The sequence below is a fragment of the Pocillopora damicornis genome, chromosome 3 (genome assembly GCF_964200805.1).
Source record: "Pocillopora damicornis chromosome 3, jaPocDami1.2, whole genome shotgun sequence".
In the NCBI taxonomy this organism is placed as follows: Eukaryota; Metazoa; Cnidaria; class Anthozoa; order Scleractinia; family Pocilloporidae; genus Pocillopora; species Pocillopora damicornis.
Genome location: NC_142672.1, coordinates 11192462 through 11207158, shown reverse-complemented (window position 1 = coordinate 11207158; position 14697 = coordinate 11192462). Strand labels below are relative to the sequence as shown.

General features: G+C 36.1%; 1 protein-coding gene across 1 annotated transcript; it reads left to right on the top strand.

Moving 5' to 3' along the window:
• The first annotated feature begins 3276 nt into the window (after positions 1–3276).
• Positions 3277–13395, top strand: LOC113667112 (transcription factor E2F5). The gene is made up of 8 exons (XM_027182914.2): positions 3277–3431; positions 3555–3664; positions 6203–6473; positions 7840–8104; positions 8752–8805; positions 9229–9276; positions 10124–10768; positions 11044–13395. Exons 1-7 carry the CDS (start codon positions 3312–3314, stop codon positions 10270–10272), a joined length of 1017 nt encoding a protein of 338 aa, XP_027038715.2. The 5' UTR covers positions 3277–3311; the 3' UTR covers positions 10273–10768; positions 11044–13395.
• The last annotated feature ends 1302 nt before the right edge of the window (positions 13396–14697 follow it).

Below are 14697 nucleotides of genomic sequence, written 5' to 3'. Positions count from 1 at the left end.
ATGTCACCAGTGATCCCATCAAACCCTGGAACCTACATCTATAGAAAAGGAGTTACACCAACTACTCAGGAATCATGATTCTTTGGCTTTTCAATGTTATTACATTTATGTCACCTGTTGGATAAGAACAGGTTTGATCATCTAGGTGAGATATAGAGTAGTCCTGAGAAGAGCTGTTGTGGGTATTAGTGACTGATATTGCAACACCATGGCAGAACACATTATCAGAGTCAACTCAACTTCCCTTTGGCGAAGGTTTCGAAAGTATCAGTCACTACTACAGGATAGTCCTTTGTAGGAATATTCTCACCTGGAAAATCAGATTACACCTTTAAATTTTATTTGTAGGTTCTAACAATTTACTATATGAAGTTGTCAGTTAAGTAAAATTATGGTTTATTTCACTATTGTGTACTATTAAGATATAAAGGTAGTGTAGTACCTCCTTCATTCAAATTTGAGGTCAGTAGCTGATGATAAGAGTGAAAAAGTGGGCCAGCAAAATTCAGCAAGGTTTTAGGAAAGAATTGTCTCTTCTCTTCTTAGTTCTTACAATTTTCCCTCTCTACCTCCTTTTTATATAATAAGCTCAGTTATGCACGCATTCTGATTGGTTCTTACTTATGATCTATTGGAGGACAGACCTATAGATGACATCATCATTAAAACTTTTTTCCTTATATTTTAATTCTTTATTATATAAAACAAATAGATTCCAAGTTGCTGTGCATCTGTTCAGTAATAGATCACAGAGGACATCAAAATGTGGTAAGAACATCAGTGACACACTCGGCTGCGCCTCCTGTGCCACTTTTTTGTTCTTACCACACTTCCACGTCATCTGTGATCTATTACTGAACAGACGCACGACAACTTGGAATCTATTTGTTAATTTACTCATCCCCAAAAACTGAGTGCCATGAACAACTCTACAAGTTACCTTTAACTCCTAAGATCTCATTAGTAGTTCTCCTTACTGTCTGCCATATAGTTCTTGTGATGTTAGTTTGGAGAATTTGGTATTGGATCAACTATAATCCCCCTTTTTAAGACTTTCTTTACTCTCATCACTTGTCTGCTTGGTATTGTACTGATATTGTAAGGAGAAATTCTGTCTTGGTCACTTGTGGGAGTTAAAGGGTTAAGCCATCTGGCCCATGACTGCCACAGAGTGTCTCAGTTTCTTATCTCAGTTTCCAACCCTTACTAGATTACCCCTCATTGAAGGAATACCTGTCAACTGGAGTAAAAACCTAACATTTTGTCACATTTTCCTCAGCAGGTGTTCCTAACAGTTTGCCAATAACCTCCAGGTTTGAGCCCTGCCTGGGTCTCTGCACTATGTGGTGTTCTTGCAGGGTCGGCCAGGGGGGGTAGTGGAATACCAATATACCCGAAAAAAAATCGACAAAATACCCCAAAATACCCCAAATTCCTCCAAATATACCCAAAAATAATCGAAGCTTTGAATACTTTATACCTGAAATTCAAAGAAAGTGATATACTGAATACCCATATTTAAGCTGCAATATACCGTATACCCGATTTAAAATGCCCCTGAATACCGAATACCCAAAAACCCTGGCCGACCCTGTTCTTGAGTATCTGGCAATTTACTCCAACCTCCCTCTCTCTCCATGCAGGAGTATAACTTACTGCATAATGGAAATCTGCCAGGGGAACCTAAAGTAATAATGTTAAGATTTACTTGCAATGCAGTGACGTGACATCTTCCCCAGGGGCAACCAGCAATAATCCTAGTCACTTCAACCTCTTAAAACCAGAATAACACCTTATTCCTTTGATACCTATGAGTGACCAGCATCTAATTCCATCTTACAACATCACTCCTAAATCAAACATTAAATAAGGTCACAATAATCAAAGAAATGATCACAAACTAAGAAGCTCTTGAATGTTAAACAAATTCTCCATGTCAGCATCTTCAGAAATGTATGGTGAACAGTATGTAGAATATATATACTGATATAAGGGTGTGAAGGATTAAAATTTTCCTCGAAAGAAAATGTCTCAATTTATCATAGTGCATAGAGCACCTGCAGGTAAGTTGTCTCTGAGAATAGTTTTTGACCCCCTTTCAGGACACACACACATAAAAAAACAAAACAAAAGGGAATACATTTTCATTTTGACATTTGGTGTAGAATAGCTGTACTATATGTTCATGACAGAGAGCTAATCTTGTATCAAGTATCACTTTCAAGTGAGAATTTGTAAATTTTAATTCTGCAATAATCCCACAAAGGGAGATCTAAAGAACACAAATATCACCCGATTACTGATTTCTTTTTGCAATTATTTCAAATAGCTTCAATGTAACATTAAATTTGTCATGCTTAAAACAAGAACCTTCTATTTGAATCTTAATTTAAAGTGGCTTTGTCCCTAGACAAAATGGACTAGACTAGAATGTTGTTCTCTCTGAATACAAAGATTGGTGATGTTGTACCATGTCAGTTATTGTTGATATTTTTGCCATTTGGCGCCTAGTCAGTTGACCCCATTCAGACCCTCTCTTGTTGTAAATCTCTCAATTAAGGTTTAGTGATATAATTTCTTGTTTCTCCCTTGTCTGTCAAGTTCCTACCTTCCCATATGTTATTTTTTTATTAAATCATGTATTAATTCCCCTATTTTGTAATTTCCCTTATTAACAGCGGTGTTTTTATCAAGTTTCAATTTCGCCGGGAATCTCTCTGTTACAGCTAAAGCCCCTCCTGCCTTCTTCAAATTAGTTTTTTTCTCCCACAACAAGAGTAGAATAGGTCGTTAAGATTTGCTTTAATCCTATTCAGAGGTGAAACGTACCTTGAAATCCCACAATGAGCTCGTTAAAGGTTATATAAATCGTATTTTCAACGAGAATTTGACAGAAAAGTTGTTCAATATTAGTAATGGCACGGGGAAAAATTATCCTTGACCCCCAGAAAAACCCGCGCGCGGGAAAACTGAACCACTTGGGACCCTGGTAACGAAGACACGCTGAATATTCTTTCCGGGGTAGGATGGAAATTACAATTTTATTTGATAGAGAATGTTCTTTCATTTTGAGAATAAATTCTATTAAGCCCTCTATAAACACATAATAGTGTTTTATTTCCACGAAATCACTTCAATATTTTTTGAGATCTTAAGACCACCGAAAATTGCGATATTCAAAAATAAATTAAACAGCCCTCCCCCACTCGAGACACCGCATAAAAGTAACTCTAACGGGCGCACTATTTAAATTTCACTGTTAGCCAATCATATCAACGCACGGAATTTTTGCAGCATGCAGCTCGGCTATCATGGCGGATTTCGGTTCTCCGGGAACGCCAAGTAGACATGAAAAATCCCTCGGTTTATTGACGACGAAATTCGTCAGTTTGTTACAAGAAGCCAAAGATGGTGTCTTAGATCTTAAAGTGGTAAGTATACGAAAAAATCTTGGTTTTTGGTCCGCGAAGGACGACATTTTTGGTTCGCCGAAACTTCCTTTGTGGCCCTGTGTAGCGTTCACTGTCTGAAATGTTTACCTTTGTCGATTTCAGGCAGCCGATACGCTTGCTGTGCGCCAGAAACGACGGATTTACGACATTACTAATGTACTTGAAGGAATTGGACTGATAGAAAAGAAATCGAAGAATAGCATTCAGTGGAAGTAAGTAAAACTATCAGAGGGGAAATAACTTCATGTAACGAGGGGCATTCGCGCGGGACAACCAAACGAATTCCATCGCAGTTCCCTCAATCTCGCGGGAGATAGGTAGTGAGATATGTCCACGACTGATTCTTCCAGAAATATGCTCTTTGTGATAAAAACCTCTTTAAACATAAAGTTTAAGAAAGAGAAGGTCATTTAGAGCTAAAGTAAGCATTTTCTTGGCAGTTCTTTTGCGTGTTCAAGGTTCGGGCGCGTGTCTCTAGCGCGCAGAACATGGTTTCGAAGATGCATTTACCGCCATTATTTTGGCGCCGTTTGTTACAGGGGAGTTGTCGTCTAAGGGCGAAAGTAAATGTTATGATTTCGCTCGAGGACAGTTCAGGGTTTTGTTTCACACCTAAGACAAGATACTCTCAAAAAAATTTCTAATTCAGGCAGGCTTGCGTAAGCCAAAAACAAAAGAGGAAGTCAAAATTTCGTGATCATTCCATGATTTTTAGGGACTGTGCTGATTAGTATATTCTTCTCAAGTTCGTGATACTTTGTCGACTAGAATGGCATTTAAATTATCCTATAAGTGTTTTGACCAAACATCTTCTATTATGAGTTATCCAAAGAACTTGAACTTCATATGTCAATTTTTCTTGTGTGAATACAGCGGAACTAAATAATAATGTGAACGACAGCAAACGCCGAAATTAGATTATTTTGTTTCTTTCTCTTGGATTCCCGCCAAACCATACGTTATTGGTTTGCCTTAATCGTTTTCGCAAGTATGGTCGATTTTAGCTCGGAAACCTGATTAAATGATAATATAATCAAGATTTCATTGTTTTCATGTTAAATAACATTTTGAAAATATTTTGCCCATTCTCCCTCTTTGTTCATTAGTACCTGCAATATTCTTGAGCTATTAGCTCTCATGCTCAATACCACATGATGTCAAGAATTGGAGAAGATTAATGAATTTCATTGGAATATGTGTTGTTGTTCTTCCAGCATGTTTTTTCCAAGTTAATTTTTGTTCAAAAAGCTCATGTTTGTTTGGTCTGAGTAAATTGAATTTTCAAAATCGAAGTGTACAACTTTAGAATAAGAAGTCTTTTCATTTGAAGCTGATGTTCTTACTAAATGTCTTGAATCAATAAATTCCTAAAATTATTTTTTGAGTTAAAAAAGGAAACTCTCAGAGACCTTTTATGTGATTGGGGTAAACCAGGATAGTCTGAATTGGATTGGTCCTCTGGTTTTAACCTAGGTAACATGTTCCTGCAACAGTTGTCGCACAATTGGTGGTATGATATGCAATGACTTTTCAAGCACTTCTTTTTGGCAAGCTTCCAACATTTTTCAGCACCTCCAATAATGTTGAAAGCTGTACACAATGTCAAACATTCATTTGAGCCAATGTTGCATGCACATTGAAAGGGTGAAAAATTTTATCTTCTGTATTTTTAAATTGCTTTGAACCACCTCTTTTTGACAACCAGGCCAGTGGTTACTATGCTGACTTTGAAAGTTTGTCCACAGTTTTGCCCAAGTAATGTTGTAGCTTGAGTGTAGTTTCACCCTTTCACACCTTAGAGTTTCTAGCTTCTAATGTCTCCATAATTTCTCCCTATCACCCTTGCATCAAATGTTAAGGTCAGGAGAATGAATAATGGTAATTGAACTGAGTGGATTGCAATTTGGTGTGAATTATATGCATAATTATATTGTGATTTCAAAATCAATTGAGTGCATGAGTTTGATTTGAAATCACAAATTTGATTTCAGACCAAAATTGCATGACATGAAGTTCATTTACCACTTAATTACATCCATTTTAAAATTGCAAAATTCAGTCGCTCAGATATAGGATTTTTTTTAGTCTGTAGAAATATTTTGTTGATCCAGTAGTAAACTGGTTTGTAGAAAGTTGCTCAACTTGCTTTTCCTTTTCCTGCAAGTTTTTTTCTTTTTTTTGCCACTGATTATTGTATTTTAACATTAGCTGGGGAAAAAATGCAATTTAGAGCAAAAAATGGTGGGATTTTTGAATAAATTGCACCTGTGAGAGCCAATCAGATTACAAGGATCACCAGGATTTCAAAATGGATGTAATCAAGTAAATAATCACTGATTTAAGTTGCTCCCGATGGCAAAACAAATTCTCCTTGTTAGTAACATAGGAGATGTAAAGAGAACAGTCTGGAGAATATGAATGCTAATGATAGGGTGTGAAGGGATTTAAAGGAACAGAAGAATATTCCTTAGGTCTGAACAAAAAACAGCTCAGGTCATGAAAATTTAGCTGGAGGAATCTTTGATGCTCAACCCTGTTTGTCCATTTTGAAAAAGTTATTTTTAAGTTAGTCCAAATTTAATCTAAAGTTATTAAGAGTGTTTTTTTTTATCTGTTTTTAACCCCATTGTAATTCTTTTGGTTAATTCAGACCTCTTTCAGTATTTCCCCTACAATCCATTATTTCAAGACAAGATCTTCCGTGACCCTAAAATATTGTTCAAAATTATTTGATAATTTTCTGTTTCCAGGGGGGCTGGACCTGGGTGTAACACGAGGGAGATATCAGACAAGCTTGTTCATTTAAAGGGAGAGTTGGAGAGACTGGAAGACAAAGAAAGGGAACTTGATGAACAAAGGCTGTGGGTCCAACAGAGCTTGAAGAATGTCTCAGAGGATCCTGAAAATGAGCAGCTTGCTTATGTCACTTATGAAGATGTATGCCGCAGTTTTAAAGGAGACACCTTGTTGGTTGTCCAAGCTCCATCTGGTACACAGCTTGAGGTTCCAATTCCAGACACAGTAAGTTTAGGATCCTTCCCTTGATATTTCTATGAAGGTTATATCTTTGGTTAAGGTATTCTTAATGTAGACTATTTCCTCATTTTATTTTCTATGCTTTATATTTTGTTTACAATAAGTAATTTTACAATGAAAATCAACAAAACTAAAAATGCCTTTTACAGGTTGTTAGGATTATTATCACAGGAGTAGTTACTATCATTATAATAATAATAATAATAATAATAATAATAATAGTTGTTATTATTAATATTATTTTTACTATTTACACCAATGGCATACCTTAGTTAATCAGAAGAAGTAGCAGATTAGCCATACAATCATCAAGAAGTTTGTCAAAATGTCATTCACTATCCCTAACAGCAGTCCTCCCTAAGACTACCCTGAACCAGCATTTTTGGCTATGTTTTTATGGTTCCTGACACATTTTTAAATATTGTTAAATGGAATTTAACATAGTTAACGACTAGGAGCAAATCTGGTCTGTTGTATTTGGCTGGCATATTGTTAGTGTATTAGCACTAGTTAGCGTTTGCCTGGCATTTGTGTGTGTTCTGTAGCGTTGTAGCAACATGGTAGCTGTTGGTGGCCCAGAGGGCCAGCTGTGTCCAGCAGTTACCTTTGTCTGTGCATGCGTTGGTTCTCCCATGTGCTTGCATTGTGTTGGCGGTACAATAGCATGGCGTCGTCATCCGTGAGGAAAGCTCCTAGGTGTTTTTCCCATTATCTTCCCCTCTTTGCTTATGTTTAGGGTTTTTTTTTTGTTGGTTATATTTGTTCACATATTTATCTATTTATTTTTTTGTCTCCTTATTTTCTCTTCCACTAAGCCTTCCGGCTCTAGTGTGACGGGTGCTTGTTGGGACTCAGCATGGGGGGCTCGTGGCTGGGTTGCAGGTCGGGCAGGCCAGTCAGGTGTTCTAGTGCCTTGTGTGTGACTGTGGTTGCAGCCCCTGAGCCCCTTTGAGCACCTGACTTCCATTTGCGACTTGGTTGTAAACCTATTGAAAATTTGCATTTTAAGGATTCTGTTGATATGGAACTTTAGAAGCCATGAAATGTTTAAGATGCTTAGTGAGTCAAAAATGTTAATTCCAAGATGAGGACTTGCTACTGAGGATGCTAAAATATTAATTGTCAAAAAATTTTGCACAGTTAAGGTGCTGTGTAGACAGAGTATTTTGGCTTTTATTTAGTTATCACTAACTCCCTCCCTAGTACACTCCTGTGTGGAATATCTGAAATTTACTTTACTATCTTCTGAAAAAGGTTTATGGCAGATGAAAGGGAGAAATTGTATTTAATTATTCAGGTGGAGGTTCATTGAGATCCTTCATTTTTTTTTTAACCAAAAACTTCTCGACAGACTCCAAGCTCACATCAACCCAGGAAATTCCAGATCCACTTGAAAAGTCAGACAGGTCCTATACATGTGCTGCTGGTAAACAAGGATGCTGCAGCAGACAATCCGGTTGTGACTCCAGTCCCTCCACCAGCCAATGATGTCAACTCAAATGACCATGAAGTACTAAAGGAGGAACCTATGGAAACTAATGCCGATTCTAAACATGCTAATGAAATCAATGCTAAAGTGGGAGCAGTTAAAACTGAAGTTCTAGAGAGCAGCAGAGGTACTATGCTTCATACATGAATTACCTTAAACACCAGCAGATAAGCTGCAACTTTACTCCTAGAATTTTTTTTTAACTTACTTGTGATGTAGCCTTTCTGCCAGAACATCTAGAAAATATGTGGAAGATTTGGATGAATCAATGTTCTTCATTAAATATTTACAAGTCTGCATCAAATGGTTTGTTACTAAGTGACGAACAATCCAACAAACAAAATAAAGACTTCTCATTGTTAAATGTAAAATTATATTGATGATTTGACAGGAATGTAAAAACTGTCGGTAAGAGTAAGATCAAAGATAAGGTTAGATTGGTAGATATGATGTAGATAACATTGCAACTAAAATTATATGTGGGGATTCAAAGTATTCTGTGTTTTCAGTGCCAGTGAGTTTACACTGTTGTGTAAAGGAACCAATGTAAAGGAACTTTCTCAAGACTCCGCAAGTGATTTCTTTTGATTTTTTTTTCAAAAAATTTTCTTCCTAAAACTGAGTTGCCAAACTTGGAATGCAGCTTATTTGTGATTGCAGTCAATCAGTTAGTGTTTACAGTAGTTAATTTCCTGAATTGGATGCTTCTTTCTTACCAAAAGTTCCTTTGTTTTATTATCAGAATACATGATTTTGTTATCTTTATTTCAACAGCTAACGAGCTTAAAGAAGTTGCCAATGACATAATATTTGGAAATAATTTCAAAGGTAAAAGTTTAAGCATTTGGTATGTGTCACAAGATGGCTGGGGACATTTCCATGTGAGCTGTGTGTTCTCTGAAGTAGGGAATTTCAAACTCATCAGCTACAGGAAATGTGAATATTTTAGCTAACTTTCAGCAGCTTTCAACTAGATTAGGTGTTACAAAGAGATTTCAAAACTTAAGGAACCAGCTGAAATGGTTGGAGTACTTGGGTTGTCAGCAGTGGTCTTTCAGTTGGTACCTGATTAAATAAGTGGCTGTCTATAATGTGATAGATGGCTCTGGTCACAGAAAGGGCAAAACAAATTAATTGTTTATAGTAATGGTTATTAGAGGTACTACAGGTGGTGGCTTTTACTTGTTACTGCCTAAAAAGGAGAACAGTGTGTAACTACTCTACAAATTTGATGATCCTTTTTGATTGCAGACACCAGTTTTGCTGAAGAAGTTATGGATGATTTCATGTCAGCAGAAGGTGTGTAGGAAGCTTTTTTAAACACTTTAGCTCCCAAGATCTCATTAATAATTCTCCTTACTGTCTGCCAAATTATTCTCATTATGTTAGTTTAAAAAATTTTGTATCAGATCAATTAGTAATCCCATAATTGATATTTTTCTATATTCTTATTTATACTTGTTAGCATGATATTATATAGATATAGTAAGGAGAAATTCTCTCTTGGTCATTCACAGGAGTTAAAGGGTTAATCCATGAACTATTCTTACTTATTTTTGAACAGTCAAAATGCACCATGTTACTGATTGTATCCTAATTAAGACAGGGGAATGTGCCCTTGATATTACCTAACTGAAGTTCACAGTTTTGAATTCCTACGTCCCGAATGATTCAGTTTCCCTTTGAAATTTGCTTCAAGATGGAAGATTGTTATGCTGTTGTTACAATTGTTGTTTGATAAAGACAAAAGAGCAATTTAGAGTGAATATCCTTGGTATCAAAAATGTTTATAGTGAACTGTTTCTGGGCATTCTGTACTGCATGTTGCAAAAGGAATTTGAAAGATAATTGAAACAAGAGGCTCCATTAGGAGTATAAGTCTGATGTATTTTCTCCTTGTGTATTGTCTGTATCTAAGACCTTTGGGTTGACATCAAGCATTGCTTTGGAAAACTTTTCACTTGGAACAGATTGTTTTGTTGAGCTAAGAGACAAGAAAAATAAAATTTTCAAGTTTGTCTTTTGTTTGTGACTCTCACAATATCTAGGCATAACACATACAAAATGAAATGGAAAGCAAATGTATTAAGACTTTTAAAACATTTTTGTATTTGAAATTCACAGCAGTTTTATTTCCAATCCACAGTGTATGCACCTTTACTTCGCTTGTCACCACCACCAGGAGAACATGACTACTACTTCAACCTAGATGACTCTGAGGGCGTCTGTGATTTATTTGACATTCCAAACCTAGATATGCCTTCTCCATTAACAGGAGCTATGGCATCCACATAGTAAATGGATCTGCATGTACTTATACCATTGTTCTGCTAATCCTGCATATGATTCAAGTCACTGCATTCTGGTTTGAAATATGAACATGTGTCCATGACTTGGTGGGAGAAGTACAAGGCTTAGTGTAAAGAATTGTGTTTTGCATTAAGGCCACAATTGGATTGCTGTTCTGAAGGTGCAGGTTCAGACAGAATTAATGGGTGATTGTAACTGGAGTGTTTCTTTGAATTCAGACAGATGCAGATGTGGATTTGTAGGAATCAAAATCAGGGTCAGGTGATGGATACAAAGCCATCAAGATGAGTGTGTGAAATTCATTACTAGATGGAGAAGATGGAAATCTTTCAGTCAGTGGAGCCATGTTACACATGGAGCTTTTTAGTGATATATTTACCCTTTGACTTCCAGACATGATTAACAAGTAACTTCTCCTTAAAATATCCTTTTGTTATCCAGCAACCAAGCAATGAGAATACTCAAACTTATCTGGTAGAAGGTAATTTAGTGTTAACAACTGGGTTGAAAACGTAAATTAGCCACCGTAAAGAGTAAAAAAGCTGACGTTTCGAGCGTTAGCCCTTCATCAGAGCGATTATCCTCTAATCGCTCTGACGAAGGGCTAACGCTCGAAACGTCAGCTTTTTTACTCTTTACGGTGGCTAATTTACGTTTTCAACCCAGTTGTTAACACTAAATTACCTTCTATACTCTCCCACCGACGCAGCACCACAGTTTCCTTAGAAACTTACCCCTTCACTTATCTGGTAGAAGTTGTTATATTGACCTATGATCAAATTCTTGTTACTAATTTACAAGGAAATGTATAGCAGCTAGAGGGTAGAAGATCTAGGGAGCTACAGGGTTTAAGGCCAGCTTTCATTTGTCAAGAAACACCCATGCAATGTGAAATTTCTCTGTTTCTCCACTATTCCAAACTTTGCTGATGAATTGGAAATGATTTGATGACATTGTCTCAGACAAAATTGTGATGAACTAAAACTGTTGGTAATTTTTTTACATCCTTGGCTGTTGGTAAGTTTGTTTTGTTTTGTTTTTTCACTTTTTTTCTTTATCTTTTTCTTTTTTTACATCCTTGGCTGTTGAAAACAGTAGTTTCTTATAACAATGTTTGCAAATACAGACAATCGATCAGAAAAATAGAAGAGCTTCTTGTTTGGTCCCAGATTATGCCATATGATAAGACCTGACTTTTGTTCTTGAGGCACTGAAAGAGTTAAGGCACAGTGATATACCGCTATTCAGTAAACTGGGCTTTATCTGACAAATGAAAACCAAGTTTATGCTCAGAGAACAAAGGGATTTAATTGAATTGTCTAGCTCTTGGTTGGTCTTAAAATCATTTTGTTATTGCTACTAAGAATTTTCTTCATGATGCTGATGATGCCAGTCATTATTAATTTAATCAGTGATATTATTATTATTATTTTTTTTATTATAAGCATCATCATCATCATTATCATCATTGTGATTGTTAATACTTTTATGATTTGGACATTTTTGTGAACTTTTCCCATTGGTATTTATGTTGTTATCTCTGCTTTCCTTTGTTTTCTTTTTCTTCTTTTTCTTTAATGCTGTTGTTTTGAATGGTCATCACACTTTAGGCAAGAAACAGAGAGTAACAGCTTTAATGTGCATAAACATTGTTCAAATTGTACACTAAGTTGACATTCCATTTTTCTGATTCCTGAATTCAAAGGCACTTTAATCTTTTTCCCTAATCACTTTGGAAACATTTCAGCCTCCATGAAACACTTTCTATACTTTTGTAAAAAGATTTTGTTTTTTTGCTGACTATTTTGGATAATGAAATTTTTAATTTACACTGTAGGACTGCTTTTTCAGTGTGTGGTTATTCAGATTTGTTCTAGTCACTTCAAATGTTATATGCCACATCATGTATTTACTGATTGATGCAAGAAAATGGTTTCCTTCAAAGTGATTATTTTTCAAGGCTTGTTTTTACCTAATGCACATGTGTATTTGATAATAATTATAGTAAGTAAGCTGTGCTCTTTGAAATATGATACTTACAGGGAAGCATTTAAACCAGAAAAAACAATTTGTGTTGTAGCTGTCCACTGTCTTAGATTATGACTAATACAAACTTTTTGCCACAAATTACAATTTTAGCATATGATGGAAGGTCAGTTGGAAGAGTGTATCGTGCTGTTGGTCTGAGATTAGCAGTACCTCTTACCCTTTCAAAAGTTGTTGCAATATTCAAAAGAAAACAATATGTAGAAAAACTTTTTTTTTAAGTGGTTGCTGGTTTTTTTTTCTCTGTTTCTTCCACTGATTTCTACTTCCACATACAATGTGATAGAATTAGTTGCTACAATATTGAGCCTAAGATCTGATGATTCTGTAGATGGCTTTCCAGTCCAGTACTTTCTTTAAAACTGTTTAATTTACTCAACCAATTTTCACAAATATTGAGAGTCTCAGCGTTGAACAATTCAACATTGTAAAATTTTCTCTTTCACCCCTTCCCAACTCTTGAGAAGAAATACCTGCTTCTTTTCTTTCTTGTGATATATTTACTACGTGTGTATATTAAATTTCCTTAACCCTTTAAACCCTAAGAGTGACCAGCATCTAAATTCTCCTTGCAATAATACTACTGAATCATTCATTACTATCATGGGAATAAAGGAAATGATCACCAACCTAGGATGCTTTGATTGTAAAACAAATTCTCCTTGCTATAATACTACTGAATCATTCATTACTATCATGAGAATAAAGGAAATGATCACCAACCTAGGATGCTTTGATTGTAAAACAAATTCTCCTTGTCAAGACTAAAGAAAACGTATAGAAAAGAGTATGGAGAATATGGATGCTGATGTTAGGGGGGGAAGGGTTATGTGGAATTCTGTTTCTCATACTCTTACAGTAATTGTTACTCTATTCTGAGTGATTGGCTGTGTGTACTAAATTCGCATAACTCGGAGCTATAACTGTTGTAACTTATTGCAGTTGGCTATTACATTATTTTGATCTTGAACAGTAATTTTTTTCATCTCCTTCCAATGGAGTCTTTGAAAGTATTTTGTACATACAAAAATATATAATAAAATATCTGAAAGAACCAATAAAGTGTGTTTTGAGCGACCACGAAAATGAAGATATGGGGGGGGGGGGGGGATTAAAGAGAGGTTTAAAATGATCTTTACAGGAACCGTAAAAATTCACACTGAATTTACATGCTCTTCGAATTAGTCCGTAGAATAGAACAGAAACTCTCGTGTTGCAAGGAAGTTCGATCCCGCCACCCTGAACCCAAACTCCCTCCGGTGCTCCTCGCTTTTCACCTGTTACCTTTGCGGTGATAGAATGTATTGTTCCATCTTTGAGCATGGGACCCTAAATCTGTGCCGGAAGTTCCGGATGAACTTTGAGCCTGAACAACCTTACCGTTTTTACTGTATTTCTGTCCTAATAAAGTTTATTACCGTTGTGTTTAAAATTGGCATTTTCAGTGTGATTAATTTGTTACGAATCTCTAGCTAAAACTTCAATATTACCAGTTGCACATTCAAAAATTTTGACACCAATTTCCCTCCAATTATAAGCCCAGCCAATTTTTAAACGCAAATTTCCCTCCTATATTAAGCCCCTCCGAATATAAGCCCCTTCATTAATAAGCCCTTAAAAAGGTCCTTTGAAAAATACAAACCCCGGGGCTTATTTTCGGAATTTCATGGTATTCTTGTGTTTTTTCACGTTTCTTGTTCCCACAAGAAGCGTAGTTCCGTTTTTCTGTAGATAACCCGCTCGCAACCCGCAATTCCTCTATTTTCCCCGACGAAGTCTTAACTTTCGGAACGACCGCTTTAGAAACTACGGTGGCAATTTACGCAATCAACTCAGATGATAAAAACAAATTATCTGGTCACCGCAGTAGAGACATTATTTGTCAAGAACACTCTTTTAGCTCTAACTACTTGCAACTGAACTTGATATCTGCCCTTACAAACACGATTACAAACATAAGGCCATAAGGGCCCTCTTAACTCGTCGCGCGTAAGAGGACTTCAATTTTGCAGGGTGTCACTGCGATTGCAGTTACCAACTTAGAATTAGAATTTCGGTTCGAATTTCTGTTTCTTTTATCTAATATGTGATAGGAAAAAAATCAACAGTGATTGTTCATGTCTTTTCGATACAGGACACCAACCCTCAAGGATAATACCTAAGAATGATCAATTATGCTCCAAAAAAAAAAAACAAAAAAAAAAACAAAAAAAAAAAAAAGAAAAGACGTGATCTCCTCTTTAAAAAAAACATTACAACAAGACGGGGCTATAGAACCTAAGAGTGTTGTTAAATATGTTTGTATGGCAACGAAAACATTCTCAAGGAATCGTGGTAGGTGTATTCCCGATTCGGTCTGGCTGT

Coding starts and splice junctions, on each gene's coding strand:
- LOC113667112 (XM_027182914.2), top strand. CDS start 3,312: ATGGCGGATTTCGGTTCTCCGGGAACGCCAAGTAGACATGAAAAATCC. Junction 8,105..8,751: donor AGTTCTAGAGAGCAGCAGAG/GTACTATGCTTC, acceptor TTATTTCAACAG/CTAACGAGCTTAAAGAAGTT. Junction 9,277..10,123: donor TGATTTCATGTCAGCAGAAG/GTGTGTAGGAAG, acceptor TCCAATCCACAG/TGTATGCACCTTTACTTCGC.